At 42.2% G+C, this 21,341-nt stretch overlaps 1 protein-coding gene across 3 annotated transcripts in view; it reads left to right on the top strand.

The window, feature by feature from the left end:
* Window positions 1-21,341, top strand: part of CMTM8 (CKLF like MARVEL transmembrane domain containing 8) — a 47,363-nt gene extending 26,022 nt beyond the window's left edge. The window contains exons 2-5 of one of the 3 annotated variants that reach the window (XM_044417403.1): window positions 4,806-4,874; window positions 13,287-13,403; window positions 15,736-15,851; window positions 19,662-21,341. In XM_044417403.1, the coding sequence (XP_044273338.1) occupies window positions 4,806-4,874; window positions 13,287-13,403; window positions 15,736-15,819 (270 nt within the window). In that variant the 3' untranslated portion in view covers window positions 15,820-15,851; window positions 19,662-21,341. Of the gene's footprint in view, window positions 1-4,805; window positions 4,980-13,286; window positions 13,404-15,735; window positions 16,411-19,661 lie in introns of those variants that run through there. The other 2 variants (XM_044417387.1, XM_044417395.1) reach the window with 2 other exon arrangements.

Raw genomic sequence — 21,341 nt, 5'->3', positions numbered from 1 at the left:
CTTGTTCATTCCATAGTGCAGGACATAGAATAACAGACATAAGTTAAAAGAAACCAGATTTAGACTAGACACCAGGAAGAATTTCCTCACTGTCAGAGCAGTAGGACAATGGGACCTGTTACCTGGGGAAGTTGTGAATTTTCCCTCACTGGAGACATTCAGAAAGCATTTGGGCAGACATTTAAGTGGGATGGTGTAACTTAGTGTCTTGCAATAGCAGAGTGTTGGACCCAATAGCCTTCTGGACCCTTCCAACTCTACTATGATTCTGTGTTTCTTCCTCCTGCACTTAATCTTACCCTCACAGCAACCCTGTGAGGTAGGTTGGGCTGAGAGTCTGTGAATGGCCAAAGTCACCCAGCTGGTTCCATGGCTGAGCAGGGATTAGAACACAGATCACCTGAGTCCCAGTCCCATGCTCTTAGCCACTACAACCCACTGGCTTTATTATCACATTAAGTAGTTTGTGAAAAGCTAATTGGAAACTTTTCTAACTCCTAGTGTATATTTATACTATGTCATTTGGCAATAAATGCCTGTATTGTGTGATTTGTTTCAAAACCAAATTACAAATTCTACCAGTGGCATAAAATAATCCCATTTGAGGTTCCCTTTACAGTTGTTTAACAATAGTCAAGTTTAACCATTTCCAGAATTTTTATCTATTTTTATCCATTTCCAGAATTTGGACTTTAAAAAAACCCCATTGTTGTATGTTCTTAGATTCTGGGGAAGGTGGATGGAGCTCCAACACGCATGTAAATTGGACGAAGACAAGTGCAGAACTGAGGCCAGGGGAAAGGATTGAAACCAAAGTACTGCTTTTGGTGACTGCTGAAAGCTCACCTGAAGCCTGTTTTAGTTTCTGCTGCTGAGTGCATAGCACTAGCCATGCACTGAATATGGCCAAGCCAAGCACCTTTAGATCCATTGAGTTTAATGGCAGAGATTTAACCATATGCTTTAACCCTCCTGTTGAAATGAATGGATGCAAAACACTTTAACTTTGGGCAATGCCCTTAATAGTTTTGTTTTCCTTGAAGTCTAGATTTTTTTAAAGAGCAGATCAGGACATTGAAATAAAAGATTTTAATTGTTGTGTAAGCACATTGGAGCATATGCAGCTTCAGTTTGTCTTGCCACACTGCTGCAGAAGGGAACTAAGTTGCATCTGACTAAGTTAACTTTTCTGTGTCAGTTGTTGAAGTACTACCATTGTAACTTTACATAAGGGACAACTCTTATTATTTATTTATAATTATTATCATCAAAACAGACTGGAGTGATATACAACAAGCATTCCGCAAGTTAAAACACCAAATACAAAATAATGTACTAGGAATTACAAGTTCATCAATAAAAATACGGCCGGGATGCAATAATCAATCAGCAAATGCCTGTAGAAAAAGCAAAGCCTTCAGCAAATGCCAAAAACAAATTAATGTGGGTGCATGTTCAATACTATGAGTTGGGCTTACATAATTGTGGTACTTAGTCAACTTTTCAACATACAGAATTGAATGAGAGAGCCAGCTAATAACGAATGGATTATTCTAGTGTGGGACCTAGAAGTCTGTAGTATTAGGACCTCATATATTTTCTTAGCTGGCTAGGCCTGTGAATGTTGAATCAATTTGCAAAAGACATTTAAACACTGTGGAAATCTATTTGCTGCATTTCATACCTATACACAGATATGGATTGAGAATGTTATCAGCTGAGAGCTGGCCCTGACCTTTTAAATTCTAATCAAGAAATGTGTAATATTATTTTGGAGTTCGTCAGGCTCAATAAAATGCAGTGTTCCATTTGCCACAACTAGCTGAAAATGTCAAACACCCCTTAATCCATTAAATCTTAGAATTGTGACCAAAATAAATGAACTGCGCCTCAAAGCTCACACAGTACCTGGAGCAGCATTAGTTGAGCAAATCTTAGTCAAATATATATAGTTGCCAAGGAGGTGGACAAAAGGTACATTCCTGTGCTCTCCCTACATCTCTTTTGCCACCACTGGGCCTCACCCCCTCGCACTGGATGCGTATCTGCTGCAAAGGCCCTAAGCAATAAGCTAGAATCATAGGTCTGAAAAGGATGGAGAATGCACAGGCTCTCAGATAAGTCTGAAAAAGGTTAGCTAAACTACACATAATGAAAGAATTGAAAATAGGGCAGAATGCTTCTTGCATAAAAAGCACATTGATGGGCAATTATCTCATAGCTCATGATTTAACTTCTCTAGTTGTTTTTAAAAACAATGTAGATTATTAACGTGTAAACCTGTACTGCTAAACATTGGTTAAAACAAGCCTTCTTTAGTAGACAGACTGGCTGGGATTTGAGCTAGAAGTGACTGGCCAAGGAAGAAATCTTGGTGCCGTGCTCTAAAAATGTCAGCCTAGTATGCAGCTGCTGTGCAAAAGGCAAACTCCATCTTAGGCATAGTTAGGAGAAGAATTGAAAGTAAAGCTGCCTTTATATACTGTACATTTGAGGTGCAACCATACAGTATGTACATACTGAAAACAGTTCTGGTCACCACCACACCTTATAAAAAATACCGCACAATTGGAGGAAATGAAGAAAGGGGCAACTAATATGATCAAGGGGTTGGAATAACTCCCCTTGGGGTACAGTTACAGTGCCTGGGATTGTTTAGCTTAGATAAAAGGGCAAGTAAATTGGGGCATGTTAGAGGTGCACAGAATTATGCATGGTGTGGCGAAAGTGAGGAAGGATATATTTATCCCGCTCTCATCATATTCGAATGCAGGGTTGTCCCATCAAACTAACTGGTGGGAGAATGAGGAAAGGAAAACAGGCAGGCTTTCTTCCCACAGTGCAACGTGGAACTCAGTTGCAGAAGAACGTAGTGATAGCCACTATTGTGCACAGTTTTAAAGGCATACTGGACACATTCATGGAGAAAGCTATCAGTGACTTCTAGTCCTGATGACCATATGTTGCTTCCACACCAGAGGCAATATGCCTGTGTACACCAGCTGCTGCGGAACTTGGGTGGGAGAGTCCTGTTGCACTTGCTTCCTGCTTATAGGGACTTGTGGGCAGCTGGTTGACCACTGTATGAACAGAATGCTTGCCTAGCCTGATCCAGCATGGCTCTTCTTACATTCTTATGAGAGTTTTAGTCCAAATACATCTGTGGGCACCAGGTTGCCAAAGACTGGATTACAGTAAACAGGGGAGGCAGTTTTCATTTCTGGCTACCATCTTATGAGCTCTGTTTTTGCAGGGAACCAGCATTGCAGCTGCAACTGGACCAACACAAGATCTTGGGAAAATAAAGATACACTGGTCTGTTTTACATGTGATCCTAATGATTTGTTTGACCCATGTTTTCTTGCCCTACCCAGCATTTGTCTGGCAGACAAAGAATCCTTGGTTTGTTTTCTCAGTCCTTTGGCTTTTCCTTCCTCTTTCACCCACTACCTTCCTGTATCCTACATGTCTTTGTGGCCCCACAGTACAGCATATAAAGAGGCTGATGCCTTGTTTTGTTCTTCCCCAATATTGTCTACTGCCTCTGGCAAAACAACCCATGAACAATCCGCAATCCTATGTTTACAGATAACCACCCATAGTTTAAACATGAGTTCTATTTCTGGGGTACCTGTAGTTAGCAACTCACATAGTTATGAGTTTGCATGTAATGGCAACCCATGATTCAACAAACTATGGTTAATTAAACTAGGGTCTGTCATTCTATGCAAGGTAAATCAGTGATGACAGTTAGATAACTTAGCCTCTTTGCATTAGAAGCTATTGCAACTAAATGTGATAGATTAGAGAACTATCAAAGGCAATTAATTTGCAGTTACTGGAGCTGAAATAAGCAACATGGATTATATGAAGCATTAAGTAACTGAATTGCTGCTGCTTACATTTCAGAACTATAGGTTTGATCAAGGTTAATTCTCAGACTAGCCTTATTAAAGTGTTTTTAGAAATACCAAGCATTTTTCAATACCTAGGAAGAAATAATTCTGTGGAACTATGGTGACCTCCAGTGGTTAAAAGAGGCTGATTTGTATTTTCTAAATCAGTAATGATAGTCTACAACTGTATGAACCTCAACCCTGTATGAAAATACAATAAATATTCATGTTGACTTTCAATGAACTTAATAAAATACCGCTCAGTCATCAAACAATGCTTGAAATTAATTATATGGTATAGTCATATATCAAGGATTATGAATATTTATTTATTTAGAAAATTTCTAAATAATATAACATCATGGAACAAATAGAAAATTTAAATGAATTGGATGCACTTGCCAAATTGAACCATCCCTTCCCAATTTTGGCTCAGCATATATTGTTGCATGTGTCCTTTTTCGTATGGTTGGTATAGATGTTAGTATAGATGTTTTGGAACTGATAAAATAGTGGTTAAGAAAAAGATTAGAGTGGTTTCAGACTTAAATTTCCCACAAGTGAGTCACTAGCTCCCATCCATTATTATGGGGCTACTCTAATAGGAGTTGATTGTGCCCCTTACGTACAAATACTTGTTGTATAACTTTCCCTGTCACATTGTGAGTTTCCTTACACTTTTCCCCATGAAGACCACCTTTCGGGGCACCAACTTCATATATATATATTGTTTCTGATTTACATGCTGCAGCATCTGCAAGTATAGAATGGGGTTCCATATCTGCGGTATTTGGTGGGGAGGGGGGGAGATTTAAAAAAACACCTGAAAGTGCACATTTTTGTTTTGTTTTAATCTGTATATATGCTGCTTGCACCTGTATGACAGTATCATTCTTTGTATATTTGCAGGTGTTGGGGTTACTAGTATGGACACTGATTGCTGGAACAGAATATTTCATGTATCCTGTCTTTGGCTGGGTAATGTTTGTGGCAGTGTTTTACTGGGTGCTTACACTCTTCTTTTTAATCATCTACATGACAATGACATATACTAGGATTCCCCAAGTGCCATGGACCACTGTCGTGAGTATGCGAGCTTTCATCCATATTGCAACTTTTGTTTTAAATTTGCACTGATGGCATCATTTCCTTATGCACAGGGGCTGCTCCAGTGGGCACATCAAGGTCCACCTCCTCCCCCCTCCCCACGGATGCCACATCTACTTTAATAGATGAGCATTGTTATGGAAAACACATGGCCAAGATTCATATGGAAGTCCAAAAGTTGGCAAGAGTAGAAACCCCTGCCATCTCTACAGGTTCTTTGGCCATCCCTACCCTTACCCGTAGCCACTCAAATTTGCTTATGAGCAAATCTCCCGAATATTCCTATTTATCTATATTGTATACTTTGGCTAGATTAAGAAAGCTTGTTGATGTTAGTTTCTCATATATGTGGCCAGAATAACTAGACACCATTTCATGCTCCTTATAGGTGACATGTTAATAAAATGCATGATAATTAAAATATAACACAACAATAAGGAAAAGTAAATGGTCTCAGCAGAAAATTTTAACAGGAGAAATCTCTAAAACTACAGAATAATAATGGAATGTCCAACAAACCAGAAGAAGGTACACGCACAAGCAGTCAGTGCAACTGAAAGACTTTCTTAAAAAGTCAGGTTTTGTTCTAGCTTTCCTCACGATATTCTCCAGTTGTATTGGATTGCTATGTTGACTAGGAATTATGGTGAGTTGCAACCCCTAGAACTGAAGGCACCAGGTTGAAGGAAGCTGCTATCTACAGTGCAGGAGCCTGGAGACATAAGTAAATAGGAGACTGCTATATGCTGAGTCAGACCACTGATCCAGCAAAGCTGGTGTTGTACATGCTGACTGACCATGGCTTCTATGGTTCTTCGTCGTGGCCTCTGTGCATCACACATATGGGTTTTGTGCCTGTGCAGTGCCTTTGGCCAGAAGATTAACAGCTAACGGTTTTTGGCGGGAACTCTGCTCCCTCTCCCCCCTAGCATTATATAAGGAGCGGACTGTCCGCCATTTTCCAGTCTTTGCGACCGCCGTTCGTTGTGCCTCATGCCGCTTCGCTCTCACTTAGATTATTACTTACCTTCTCGTTCGTTGAAAAATCTCTCTCTTTTTCCTTACCAAGTTAGTATCCCTCGTTCCTGTTGTTAGTACTTCACTTGTTTCTTAAACTTTTCGCCATTTTTTTTCTTTTCTCTCTTTTGTTCCTAAAAAAAAAAAAACAAAAAATATTATTTTCCCGCTTTACTATCTCCTTTTTCTTCTATTTCTACGATGGCGCAACGGGCGGTGTTCCGCAAGTGCGGGAAGTGTGGCTCCAAAATGCCCGCCGCGGACCTGCATGATCTGTGCCTCCTTCGTTTGGGGGAAGGGCACAGAACCGATAAGTGCGACCATTGTTTGGCCTTCTCTAAACAGGCGAGGAAGAACCGGGAGAACTGCCTCCGCAAACTTTTGTGGGACCAGGCTCTCCTCCAATTGGACCGGCTGGTGGCTAAGCCTCCCACTGTTGTGGCCCCACCCGAAGGCCGTCCAACTTCGGCTGACCTGCCGCAACACCCGGCCTCTTCTTCCATTGCTCCGCCCTCACACCCTTCTGAAGAAGGTGCTCATACCATGGCGGACCAGTCTGTTTCCCTGCCAAGGAAACAAAAGGAGAAGAGAAAGCACAGCGATTCAGGCAAACATCCTGTGCATAAGAAGGCCAAGAAAGATAAGGCGGGCAAGCTGGTTAAAAAGCCGAGGAATCCCGAGCATGCAAAGCATCGCCACTCGGGTTCGGCGACTTCCTCGATCCCGACCCCTGCCACAGAACCGACCCCCTCGGTCCCAACCATCCAGGCGGCCATGAGGATTACTCCGCCGGGCTCACCGCGCCGAACAACAGCCGAACCCATTCTGGATTGACAGCGTGGTTCCATCTCAGATGGGGGAATACGAGATTCTCTGCCTAGGGCTCGATCACCAACCCCAATGCCTCCAATCCCGCTGGATACCGAGATCGCCGTCTGCCCTCTGAGAAGCCGCAGGAGCCGTTCCTCAGATGCTAGATCTGATGACTGGTATCACTCCAGGTACTCCTCCACTCCGAGATGGGAAGAGTACCACTCCGTGGCCTATTACCCGGCCTCCAGGGGACAATCTTCGCTGCCAGCTCCTCGGGAGCATTTCCATTCAATGCCCAGGGATGCTCCGAGGGCTCCATCTAAAGAAAGTGGCAGATCAGAGTCACCGGGAGATTCTTCCTCCAGTGTACCACCCCACTACTGGATGGAATCTGACGAGTCTGAGGCTGACTCGACCTCGCCGGATGTAGCAGTTGCTTCTCAGGGCCCGGGGTCACCCGAAGAACCATATATCTCATTTAATGATTTGATGGCCAGGCTAGTGAGGTCGCTCGATATCGAAGCCCACCAACAACCGGGACCGAGCACTGACTGTTTTTATGATGTGGTCAGGGGCGAACGATCCACATCTATTGCCTTGCTGTTTATTATGACCTTACGGCAGGCAATGACCCAGCCATGGGACCTCCCGGCTCACCCACAACCGACTTCATGTAAATACGAGTCTCTGTATCGGGTTTGGGAGGAAGACATCCCGTTTCTTCTCTGTCACCCCAAGCCGAATTCGGTTGTTGTGTAATCCTCTCAGGGCCAGGAAGCACGTGGACACACCTCGCCTCGCGATAAGGAGGGAAGAAAAGTTGACTCCCTTGCCCGCCGGGTATACACAGCTTCGGGCCTTGGTTTACGAATTTCTAATTATGAGGCAACCCTGGCGCGCTACCAATATTTTCTTATGCAACACCTAGACGCCATCATTGATACCTTCCCAGGAAACCAGGGCGAACTTGCTAAGACCTTTGTTAAGGAAGCTATGCAGGTGGCAGTGCAACAGCTTTCCACTGCGAGGCACCACGTGGACTCTGATTCGAGGTCGCTTGTTGGTGCCATTTCCTTCCGCAAACAGGCCTGGTTGCGTAATTGCAATTTTCTGGGTGAGATGAAGCGGAGAATTGAGGAGATGCCATTCGACGGATCCGGTCTCTTCCATGCGAAGACGGATAGCAAATTGAAGAAAATCCATGAATCGAGAATGATGGTCCGTCGTATGGAATTGCAATCCCTGCCTCGATGTAAGTGGTCATGATCATGCCCACAGTACCGCCAACAATTTCAACCTCGGCAACAGCAACTGCATCAATGCCAGCAACGTCGCAGGCAACAACCATCCCAGTACTTCCAGCAGGGTCGCTGCCACTTTGATACGGACAGGTGACAACGCTGATGTGACGAGCGAATCTCTCCTCTCATCCCAACTCTACCCTCCCCTCTCTCATTTGGGGACTGACTGAAGAGTCAGCTCCCCACTTGGGAGTCCATCACATCTGATGGGTGGGTGTTATCCATCATCCGGCACAGATATGGAATTGAATTCGACGTTGTTCCATCACCGAATCCAATCTGTTACACACCGACCTAGTCGGCACTGTTGGACGAGATTCACCAACTCCTTGCTAAGGGAGCTGTTCGTCGCCTGTCGTTATCGGAGGGATTCCACGGATTCTATTCCAGATACTTTATGGTCCCGAAACGAGATGGGGGTCTCAGACCCATATTGGACTTGAGAGCTCTCAATAGATTCATAACACCAAAGAAGTTTCGGATGACCGCACTCCAAAGTATACTCCCGTTGCTGGGAAGAGGGGATTGGTTCGCCTCACTGGATTTGAAGGATGCCTATTTTCATATTTCAGTACATCCAAGTTATAGGCGCTTCCTTCGTTTTGTGGTGGACTCTGAAATCTACGAATTCAAGGTGCTACTGTTTGGATTAGCCACTACACCAAGGGTTTTTACGAAGTGTACGGCTCTTATCTGTGCACACCTTCGATTATGTGGAATTCGGATATACCCGTACCTTGATGATTGGTTGCTGGTTTCCGACACAAAAGCAGGACTTTCGTCTGCTGTTGAGTTTACGTGTGCTCTATTGCAAGACCTCAGACTCTGTATTAATCAACAGAAGTCTTCTCTTCTCCCTACACAGGCGATCAACTTTATCGGAGCCCAACTAGATTCGACTTTGGCAAGAGCTTTCCTTCCTCAAGACAGACAACATGCTATTGCTCGGTGCATCTCTCGGATCCGACAAGCAAGAACCGTCCCCGCCCGGTCTATCCAAAGCCTGTTGGGACACATGTCCGCATCCATCGCTGTGGTTCCGCATGCCAAACTCAGGCTATGTCCTCTTCAGCTGTTCTTCAACGGGATGTTCCGACCACAGACAGAGCCACCTACCAGATGGATTCGACTCCCAGCTTCCGTTCTTCAGTCCCTGTTATGGTGGATAGAACCAGCCAATTTGAATGTCGATGTTCCGTTTCGGCCCCGGTACCCTACAGTAACCCTCGGTACCGACGCGTCTCTGCTGGGATGGGGAGCCATTTGCTCCTATCTACGTACCCAGGGGGTATGGAGTCATCGGGATTCCAGGAACCACATCAACTTCCTGGAACTTCTTGCTGTTTTCAAAGCCCTGCAGTCATTCGAGGACGTGCTTCTACACCAGGTCATCCAGGTGACCTCGGACAACATGGCGACGGTCTTTTATTTGAACAAACAAGGGGGAACCCGGTCCCGAAAACTAGCCCGCCTATCCATGCAGATTTGGGACTGGTGCATACCGAGAGGGTATCACTCTTCTAGCAGTTCATCTTGCGGGCATGGATAATACAGACGTGGATCTCTTGAGCAGATATATGTCGCGGTCACGCGAATGGGAACTAGACCGTCGGGTTCGTGACAAACTTTTTCACCGATGGGGCCAGCCAGACATCAACCTGTTTGCCACGCAACAAAACAGAGTATGCACGAATTATTGTTCCAGAGCGGGGATAGGACAGGATTCATCCAGGGACGCTTTCATGATCCCCTGGAGAAATATGACTTTTTACGCTTTCCCACCAATTCCCCTCATCATGAGAGTGTTGGCAAAGATCATTCACGAAGGGGCCACAGGGCTACTAATCACCCCCTGGTGGCCATGCCAGCCATGGTTCTCAACCCTCCTTCACATCTCTCAGGGGGAATTTCTCCAACTCCCTCTTCTTCCTTATCTCATTACCCAGAGGGAGGGCACGATCCAACACCCAGACTTGTTGTCGCTGAAACTGACTGCATGGAGGATACGATAACCGTATGCGATGCACCGGTGTCGATGCCACCGGCGATCCCTACTACTGCTACTCCACAGAGTTTACACCTGGACCTACGGTATAGTCTCAAATCTGCGCTATGACCATCCACTAGAAAATCGTATGCAGCAAAATGTGCCGATTCACATTCGTTTCCAGCGTCCTCGGCTTCTGTTCAACAGATTCTTCAATTCCTCTTCGAATTGCATCAGTCTGGACTTAAACCTTTGTCCATAAAAGTTTATACGGCAGCAATTTCTCATTACCATGGAACTGTACATGGTCTCTCCATTTTTTCTCAACCTTTGATTAAAAGATTTTTGAGAGGACTGAGTAACCTCCATCCAACAATAAGGCCCCTGATGCCCACTTGGAGCCTTTCAGTGGTTTTACAAGCACTGACTCGATCACCTTTCGAACCCATGGCGACGATCTACGTCTTGTCTCATGGAAGACTGCTTTCCTCGTTGCAGTGACTTCAGCCCGTAGATCTTCTGAACTCTGTGCCCTTAGGGTAGACCCCCTCTTTTCTGAATTTTCATAAGGAAAAGGTAGTTCTACGGCTGGATCCGTCTTTCCTTCCGAAAATCGCTACTTCGTTTCACATGTAACAGGAGATCATTTTACCAGCATTCTTTCCAACACCTTCGGATTTGATAGAGAGATCTCTGCATATGCTGGACGTTCGTCGTTGCTTAGCCTTTTATAGGTCCAGGACTGAGTCTGTTCGACATTCCAACAGACTTTTTGTGAAATACTCGGAACATGACCGAGGCTGTCCGGTCACTTCCCAACGACTTTCAAAATGGATAGTAAGTACAGTTGTCCTGTCTTATCAGTTAGCTAAGTTGGACTTGCCATCTACTCCAAGAGGTCATTCTGCAAGAGCTGTTGCTGCTTCTTCGGCCTTTGCATCAGGGGTCCCAATAGATGTATGCAGAGCGGCCACTTGGGCTACCCCGTGTACCTTTGCCAGACATTATAGACTCGATGTCCGTGCCAGACAGGATTGCTCTTGTGGCAGAGCTGTTCTTTCTTCTGTGTGATGTGTGATTCACAGAGGCCATGACGAAGAAGAGCAGGTTGCTTACCTGTAACTGATGTTCTTCGAGTGACCATCTGTGCAGTCACACAACCCACCCTCCGACCCCGCTTGGTTGCATGGGTGGTCCGACTGTCTTCTTTCGATACTACAATCTCTTTAGATATTTGTCGTACCACTAATAATTTTGGTTCTCTTGTCATGCTGACAAAACTTTATTAAGGGAACAAACGTCGGTCTTTCAAAGACTGGAAAATGGCGGACACTCCACTCCTTATATAATGCTAGGGGGGAGGGGGAGCGGAGTTCCCGCCAAAAACCATTAGCTGTTAATCTTCCAGCCAAAGGCACTGCGCAGGCGCAAAACCCATATGTGTGACTGCACAGATGGCCACTCGAAGAACATCAGTTACAGGTAAGCAACCTGCTCTTTCAGGCAATATTTTTTCTTTAGCCCTGTCTGGAAATGCTGAGGATTGAACCTAAGATTTTCTGCATGCAAGGCATGTGTTCTTTCCCTGAGCTCCTGGGAAGGGCCTTCCTTCTTTCTACGCCTGGCACAGTTGGGGTGTCAGGCAAGTTTCCTAAAACATGTTTTGTCTTGGGCCATTTTCAAGAGTTTCATGTGTGGTGGAGATCCCAGATATACAATTCCCAAATTAAAGAATGAAGAAGATGTAGGACAGCTATTTAATGGCCATATTTAACTATGCAACCTTTCCAGAATTCTTGATCTGATATGGAGAAGGAATGCTAAAGCCTGCATTGGGAATCTGCTCCTTCAATATCTGACACGGCTGTGCAATGCAGAGATGGGGGAATTTGAGCTTAAGTGCTCTCTTGAGCATGCTGGCTGCAAGATGCTGTGTGATGGGATGTTTCACACCCTGCAGAACATGTATCGCAAGCCCAAACCCTTAACAACATGACAAAATTAAGAGGTGGCTGCTGAAACTTCTGTTGTCAAAGGGCAGGTGATTAATTCACAAATGTAATCACATGTACCATAGGCAGGCCACCTGAGAGTTGGGGATGTAGTATTCTAGAAAGAATGGAGCTGTTCAGGATATATTTGCCAGACTTTAGAAAACTAGCCAATAGAGGGCATCCCTGCATCTGTCAAGGGACATGCATGCAGAACTGCCCTTGTCAGTGAAGTGAATGGGGAAGCTCATATACATTGTTAATTTTTTGGGAAATGCGTTCACATTATTTAGTTCCTTTTCAGGAAGATGACTCTCTTCTTTGTCCTCAGCCCTCTTCTTGCCAGAACATTCCATGTTCTACTTTGTAGAAGGTGTGCATGTCACAGAACCAAACAGGAGTGTGGGAAGCCTTTGGAAGCATCCCCACCTGCCCCATGAAGCAGTGTATGGGGATGTGTGTTCAGTAATGTATTGGCTGGTGGAAGGACTCAAACTTGCTCTTCTGTCCAGGCAAACACCGTAGTTAGTGGCAGCTTCTGGAGCTCTTCCTATCCTTATTTCAAGGAGCAGGCTGAAGTCCTTTCCAGGCAGCTTCTGAGGAAGTGGGCAAGTGTTCCTTCTGATAGATGTTGAGGCATCTACATGGAAACAGGGAACCCAAACCTGGCACCATCCTGGTGTCTTGCAGTGCAGCTCTCACATCCTCAACCAACAGGGTCATTGGTATAGAACATCACAATGAAATTATGAAGGTGAGTTGCTCTTTGAGAGCACACTTGCTAACTCACAACAAAAAGTATGGAACTGGAGCCCTAACTAACTGCAAGCTTTAACCCAGGGTGTGGTACAAATTGCATTAGCCATTCCTGGAACTGATACCCAAACAAAAACATTGTGAAAAGCTTCAGTAGCTCCAGCTGGATGCAGGACAAAAAAGCCGGGTGAGCTTTGTCAAAGATATCTGGCAACTTGTGCAATTTTTGGGTGGTAGCCACAGGCATAAGCTCTTAGGCTAAAACCCTGTATCATTGTTCACATGGTTTTCAGTTACAAAAGCAATGCATGGGCAAGAAATTTTATTTTTATTTATTTATTTATTTAAAACATTGTACATGTACCCTAATGTACATGGAGAACCTGACAGTGCTGTTTATCTCTGCTCTCTGTTATAGGGTCTGTGTTTTAATGGCAGTGCCTTTCTTTTGTACTTCATTGCTGCCATTGTAGATGCATCTGCAGTCACCAAAGGACTGGACAGCCACAACTACAACAGCTGGGCAGCTTCTTCAGTAAGTAGATTCTTGGGCTTAGAATCACAAATGCTGTTCTGTGTATGGTGGTCCTTTACATGGTCTAGTGAAATTATATCAAGAGGGATGCAGTGTAGATGGTACATGTTGAAATGACAAGTCCAGGTAAGCCTTATTAACTTGGTTTATAATTCCTTGCAAAAAATATTCAAACATACCCCCTTGACTTCTCTACATTTTGTTGTGTTACAACAAGCCGTTGGAATAGATGTACTTGACATCGTTACCACTTGATGTACACAAGATGCTCAACACTGTGAAGGTGCAAAATATTTTTATCGTGACACAAAAATTAACTAAACACAAACTTGAACTTGCTGGTCTCAGAAGTATTCAGCCACTTTGCTCTGATGTGTCTAAATAGGCTCTGGTGAAGGCCGCTGTCTGCAGAAGTCACATACCGTTGTTGAATGGAGTCCACCTGTGTGCAGTTCTGGTGCCACATGATCTCTAATTAAATACACTTGTTCCTGGAAGGACCCAGAGTTTGTTGTTGGAGAGTGTGTCTAATGGAATACCAAAGAGCTATCAAAACAACTCCAGAATAATGCAGTGCAGAAACATCAACCGGGGTGGGGATAGAAATAAACCATTCATGGGAAAATACCACTCAAAGACTCCACAAAGCTGGTTCTGTGGAAATGATGCTAAGAAAGCCATTGCTGAAACAAGTCCATTTCAAATGCCTCTTTGGAGTTTGCAAAAAAGGCATGTGGGAGACACAGCAAAGGTTCTCTGGTCTGAGGAAACCATCAATGACTTTTTTGGCCTTGCTGCAAAATGCTGTGTGATGTGTAAAGCTAATAGCACTCCAAGAACACTACCCCACAGTGAAACTTGGTGGCGGCAGCATCACATCGCAGGGGTGCTTTTCCTCAGCAGGGAGAGGGAAACTGGTCAGGATCGAGGGCATGATGGATGGAGCTAAACACAGGGCAATTCTAGAACCTTCAGGAACCTGGGACTGCAGAAGAGGTTCTCCTTCCAGGAGGGTAATGACCTAAAACACACAGTAGAAGTAATACTGGAGTGTTTAAAAACAGGAATGAGCTTCTTTGAATTGGCTCAGTCCAAACCCACACCCCAGTCTGATTAAGAATCTGTGGCGAGATCTAAAGTTGTTCACCAACCATCTCCATCCAGCATGACACTGCTGAAACAATTTTGAAAGGAAGAATGGGTAAGCATGGCAGGATCCAGATACACAAAGCTGATAAAGACTCTCCTAAGAAGACTCACAGCTGTAAGCACCAACTGCCAATGGTGCTTCTGGCAAAATTGACTCATATATTGCTTATATGACCAATAAGTGCAAGTTTTCATTTGCTTAACTTTTGTGCCAAAATGAAAATATTTTGTACCTTCACGTGGCCGAGTATCTTGTGTACAATTGCTAACTATGCTACCTGAACCAAGTTCATCTCCAGATTGTAATGCAACCAAATGTGGAAAAGTCAAGGGAGGTGGGATGTTTTTACAAAGCATGGTAAGGATGGTAGTATTTGTAGTATAGTACAACATGCATCATATTTATTTAATGTTTTATTGCAGTGTTCCTCTTGGAAAAGTACCCATAGCAGCTTTGTGTAAGTCACTTGGATTGTAAAATACTTAAATCAAATGTGTTGAATGTCAGGCCCTCAGGCTACATTCAGCTCACCTGGGGTTCCAGCCTGGTCCTCTAAGGTTCCCTAAATGGTCACATCTCCTTTGGCTGCTCCTGACCTTTGCCAACAGCTGCTCATAATTAGCTCAGTGTGGAATACAAGGTATGCAAATACATGTGTCTGCATATGTGGACACAGCAAATGATGTAAGAGTTAGTTCCCATGTACAATCATTTTTCTTACATAAATTAGTGTTTGGATTATCAGAACTTGGAAAATGGATGGAGAGTCCATTCACTTGATAAGAACAGCAATGGATGAAAGTCTAAAGTGACTTTCAGTCATGAAATGGTTTAATCACATTTCTGTGCGATTAAATGCTTGCAGAATCAGGCATCATCGATTCAATTAACAAAATTCTGTATACTTCACACTGGTTTATTTTCATTGAAATCAACAAGACTGTGCTATTTTGAAAATAACGCTTACTTTTTTACTTGTGTAATGAAGCCAGTAAGAATCGCTCACACAGCGGGTTGAACAGAACCTGTTCTGCAGCTGAGTCCTGCAGGGCAGTGAAACAGTGAAGACAGTGAAATCTCCTTGTTAACGCCTATAAATTAAAGTTGGATGCAAATAAACCTCTGCTTAATTATTTCTATGATTTTCTTACCACTGTTTTTGTTTGTTTTCCCTCTGTATAGTTCTTTGCCTTCGTTGTCACTTCCTGTTATGGTGGAAATGCCTATTTTAGTTTCGTATCTTGGAGATCACGGACCTTGCAATAAATATTCTGTTTCAACAAAATAAAAACAGATGTGTAGGTATAATATGATATACAATTTTGTTTAAAGTGTGCGTTGATGTTTTCTAATATATAGGTAATGTATTTTTCCTCAGAAGTGGGTATCAGTGACTTAGTTCAGACATTATGATCAAACTATAGACTGTGGACTCACACAGTTGCTTTTCTCCTTCCCTCATGTTTGTCTCCTCCAATTCAGTCAGAGTAACCATAGTGTGCTATGACTTCCAAATCACAGGTTACTACAAATAATGCACAGGGGATAAATTTACACCACCAAAGCTTTTTTATAGATTTTAACCTTCTGAGCTTTTCAGCAAGTTAAGTCAGAGTTGCATTCTGAAATAAAATTGTATGAGCTTTCAGATGCAGTTCATCTCATGGGGTGTGGGAAAGAATGCACACAAAAGGCATAGATTCAGGGAAAATAAGAAAAGCATATGTTAAGACTGGATTTCAGCAATATATATTACTTGGTGGGGGCCAACACATATGCTTAAAATGTGTACAAAAGTGCATCTTGGGAAAAATGTACAGAGTATGAGTTCACATGTGGATTTTTAAAAAAAGAATAACACAAGTAGAAATGGTAGGGACCTCAAAAACTGGCGATCTTGGCAAAATGAAATCAGTCTCTATTCATTCATACTTCAAATGAGAGGAAAGCAATATGCATGATAAAGGAGGAGAAGAAAGCACAGAAGTCCTCAGCATGTTCTCAATGGTTTGACTGAATCAATGAGATTGAATGGGCTTTCTTTCAAGTGAAGTATCTGAATGACGAAGGTCTTGCAGTGTAGTATCATACACATGTGCTGGGTTACCACTGCTGGAAGGTCTGTTCACCCATATTAATACCTCTGTTCAAGTTATGTACCTAGTGGCTGGAAAGTTAGTGTTAGATCATTTTTTTAAAAAGATAAACAGAAGGACCTGAAAAATTGTAGACCAATCTGTCAGACAAAATCTGTGCCAAGTATTACTTCCCAAAAGTAGAGGATTGTGCAGAGAAACATATACTGGTGGAAGAGCTGTAGCAATTGGGAAAGGAAGAGCCTCCATCATTAACTACTTTACTTTTTTCTGATACGTGAATCTACAGCAAAAGGCCGGCACCTTTTTACTATGTTTATTGTTTTAAGGGCAGCATTTGATTCGCTCAGCTGAAGCAGTCTCCAGAACAAATGAGTAAAAACAAATAAGGAATTTAAACTTTTATTTATTTGTTTTAATCGGGGCGCTTCACACAGAAACAGGGAGCAATCCCTGAAGGGCCATAAGATATATAGATATATTTTAATTCTCAGCTTGGAAAGAGAAGACTGGTCAAAGCTTCTTTGCCTCCTGACAACCAGCACAGAAAGAACTGTAGCAGCTGTTCTCTGAGGTTGGCGATGCAAACTTACAGTCGAAGGGGATGCATGGGGTAAGAGATTGGGGCAGTCAGGATGAGCTCCAGCTAGAGAGGTGAACAAGTCTGCGTAGCAAACATGCAGCATGGAAAAACAGGGAGACAAAGATAACTTCTCCTGCTTTTCCCGTGCTGCACTGGATGCATGTAAGCATCTGAGTTCAAGGTCTTACAGGAATCCAGCAAGATTGTGCCCTTGATAATATATTTCCAGCACTGCATATTTTTCATATGCCTAGGTTTTGGACAGCCCTGTAACTATTCTATGCTGTCCCAAGCTGACATGATTACTGAGGCAGTTCAATGCTTTAAAGAAAGTTGTTAACAAAGCTCAATCCAAAGTAGGTGGTTTTGATAAGGAAAAAGCCCTCCAAAAATTACACATAGATTCTAAAGAAACAAAGCAGGTAACATCATATTGTTATCACAGAAGTTTTTTCTACTTCAGGTTCCTGGGCTCTTCTAATGAAGAAAAATGAACTTATCATTTGCTTTTATACAAGCCTTTAATAGATTCCTTAATTTAAGGTATGGAGGAACAATGTGTCCAACTTTGAATTAAAGGTGGTTCCAGTGTTAATTTTTGGTGCAAAAATTTGGGACTTTCCAAATATAAAACAACTGAAAGAATTCAAAGCCTTTTCTGCACATGTTTTTAGAGTTGGGTGTTAAGGTGTCATCTGGCCTGATACAGGATCTGGCCTGGCTGCAGGATAATCAGATGGGGGAAAACCAGTTCACTGACATTTGTATCAGTGTGAAGAATACATGCAATTCTCTATGAAAAGGAAATAAAACCCCTTTTTATCCTAGCACTCTAAGAAAATTTCAGGGCGTACGATCTAAGGCATTTGTGGGGCAGCCGTAGTGGAGAATTTGCCTCACTATATTTTGGGATGTTGGCTATACATTGATATTTGGGAACACTTTCCAGAACCTTTATTAAAGAAAATAAAATACTGGAATGTTAAGAAAAATCAAACCCTCTACTTCCAAGAAAAGAATCTGCATAACCCAGAGTGGCTTCCAGCCTTAGAAAACGATATTTGTAATCCCTCTGTTAACAGTAGTGGAGAATTTGAGCTTTGGGGACATAAAACTCAAGCTGTTACTTATCAATTTTTAAATTACATTGTTTTTGGAATACACTTAATCTAAGTCTTGTCTAAATGCTGTTCTACATATATTAGATGCTGTTATATGTAAATTTTTGTGGCATTAAAATGTACCTTATTTTGTTCTGTTTTAATATGATATAAATCTCAGTTTACATTTATGTAGAATCTTAAATTTATTTTGCCTTGTTCTTTTTGATAAAGGCTTCAGACTAACTCAATAAACTATTATACATGTCTACTCTGAAGTAAGCTTCATTGGATTCAATGGGGCTTACTCCCCTGTAAATAAGCATGGGATTGCTGCTTTAGTTAGGTTTGAAGGACAGTGTTTTGTAAGTGATTAAAACAAGGACTTGCTTAAAATACGCAGTTGCTTTTGTAACAAAGTATTATAGGTTGGATACAGATTTGCTGATACTTAGAGCAGACCACTGAAATCAATGAAAATTAGGTGAGCAACAATTAACTTTCCACTGATTTTAGCCAGTCTGTTGTAGACTGCCATCCTATGAGCAAATTTGTATCCCACCTAATTTGATGCTATCAATTTGATACTTTCTAATTGATACTTTTAACCAATAACATATTTCAACAGGCATTACTACACTACAATAATAAAATGTCATTGGATCTCCCTGCTGTTTTTGCTTTGTAAATGCAACTGTAACAGCACTATCCTATATGAATCCTATATACTGAGTATTTGGTACTCAGTACTAAGGCCAGCTTTGTTGAATGGTATTTACGTCCAAGCAAGCGTGCATAGAATTGCAGTCTTATAACTAGATTAAATGTCACTATTCTGGGAATATCTGATCAAGTACAAATGATAATAATATACAATGGTTAGATGCAGATGAAATTACGTGTACTTAGGAAGGTGTTTGGAAACAAAGCCTTGGATAATGTAGCTCCCTCACAAACATACGGTGTTTTTAAAATACTGCATGCATTTCTTTTTACCACTCCTCCAAGGCACAACTGGAAATTTTGCATGAAAAGGAAGCCAAAATGTTCAGGGAACTGGAACAGTACTCTGAGGAGGAAAGACTACACTGCTTGGGGATACTTAGTTTAGGAAACTGTAAAGAAGTGACAAGATACAAGCATATAAAAAGAAGCATGATGCAGAGTATGTTGATAGAAGTTCTGCTTGTCCCACATTCCTAGAAGGCTCATGTTACAAGAACCTCCAATTACTAGAATCCAATGCAGTTGAACAGTGGAAGATTCAAGAGCGATAAAAGGAAGAGCTGCACATATGACGTAATTAAATTGTGGCATTTAATTCCACAGGATGTGGTGAAGGTCACTAACTGCTATGGACTGAAAGAAGGATTAGATGACCTCCATCGAAGGCAAGGCTATTAATTGCTACTAGCCCTGGTGGCTATTTTCTACCTTCCGTAACAGTACCTCTGCCTGTTTGTGGGCTTCCCATAAGCATCAGTGGGAATCAGGATGCTAGTCTAGAGTTAAGGCTTTGGTTTGATCCAGCAGGACTCTTAAAAGTCTTCGTTCTCATTAAACTAAAGCCAGTGGGTCTTGTCTTAGCCATGACTAACCTTTCAAGCTGAATTCAATGGAACCTAAGTGTAATTAACTTAGTCCAAAGCCAATGCAGTATTTTTATATGTATCAACTTTCTAGATTTGAGTCAGCTTTCCATTTTAAGAGCCACTGTACACAGTCCTAAAGGTGCATGAGAGCATTTTAGTGCAACTAAATCAGCATGAAAGAAAATATTCTGTAGTAATTGTAACAAACACAATTTTGAAAATGTTGAACACAGCCAGCCTTCCTAACACTACCAAAAGCTAATGTTAACTTGTTCTAAGTTCCTACATTAGAAGCCCTTGCATGAAAATGACTAGAAGTAGAAAATTTACCAGTGAATTCTTGTTCAAATTTACTGTGACTAATTAGCTTTCACTAATGCTAAATGTTGTGTGTCTAGGAATACACTAGAAATTAAACTGATTGCAGAAAATGACTTTTTAAGTAACTGGTTTATATTAAGTAAAACAATGTCTTCAGAATATTCATGATTTGTTTTTCACATTTAAAAACTGTTAAGCAGGAGTCTTGATTATAAATTTGTCTAATGGTGATATTGGTGCTATGATGTGCCAAGAGGATACATGTTAAGAGGGAGATGGTTTTAATTTTTTTCAGTTTTTAAATCCAGGAATTAAAATTACAATAAATTAATCTATCTACAGCTGGAACTTTGTGCAATGATCTCCACTGGATTAGATCTTCACTGGACTGGATTTGTACTCCCTGCAAACATCCCCATGTATATGAAAATCAAACATTTTCCCTATATTTGTAGTGTTATTTTTCTGATTTCATTTTATGACTGTATGGGTACATTCTATGAGTCTTCTTTAAGTTCAAGTTCTGTGAGTCTTTGAGTTTGCATTCATTCCCATCAGATATATTAACAGGAAAAAGAAACTATGAGACATCTGTATATGCATGAAAAAAATTCACAAAGAGTGTGAGTTAGGCGCACCCCCTGCCCTGTCAGAAAGTTTTCTAAGAGCTTTGAAAACAACTATGTTATAGAGGTGAGAGGACTGATGCAGAACTAAGACAACCAAGTTCAAATCCTCACTGGACCCTGGACCAGACCCTCTCTCTGAGCCTAATGTAACCTATCTTACAGGCTTGCTATGAAAATAAAATTATGTGTGTGAGGGAAAAGCCAGTCTGCCATCTCTGCACTTCTTCAAGAAAGGAGGGGAAAAGAAAGAAAACCCTTTCAAAGAAAGTCTACATAGAGGAGGAAATGAAAAATGCACCTGCAAATTAGTCAAAGTGCACCGGAAGGATCCTCAAATGCTGTACAGAAGCAGCAGTATGTAGCAAGAGTCACCCAGTCCATTTTAGGCATACATATACACATGCCCCATCTGTATGTTAAGAAGAAGACTCAAAAGTTCGCACACAATTGCAGAGGTGGGAAAGGAG

This window comes from Varanus komodoensis, unplaced genomic scaffold (assembly GCF_004798865.1).
Source record: "Varanus komodoensis strain SLA01 unplaced genomic scaffold, ASM479886v1 scaffold10, whole genome shotgun sequence".
Classification (NCBI taxonomy): domain Eukaryota; kingdom Metazoa; phylum Chordata; class Lepidosauria; order Squamata; family Varanidae; genus Varanus; species Varanus komodoensis.
Note: the sequence above shows the minus strand (reverse complement) of the source record. Positions and strands in the feature narration are given on the sequence as shown.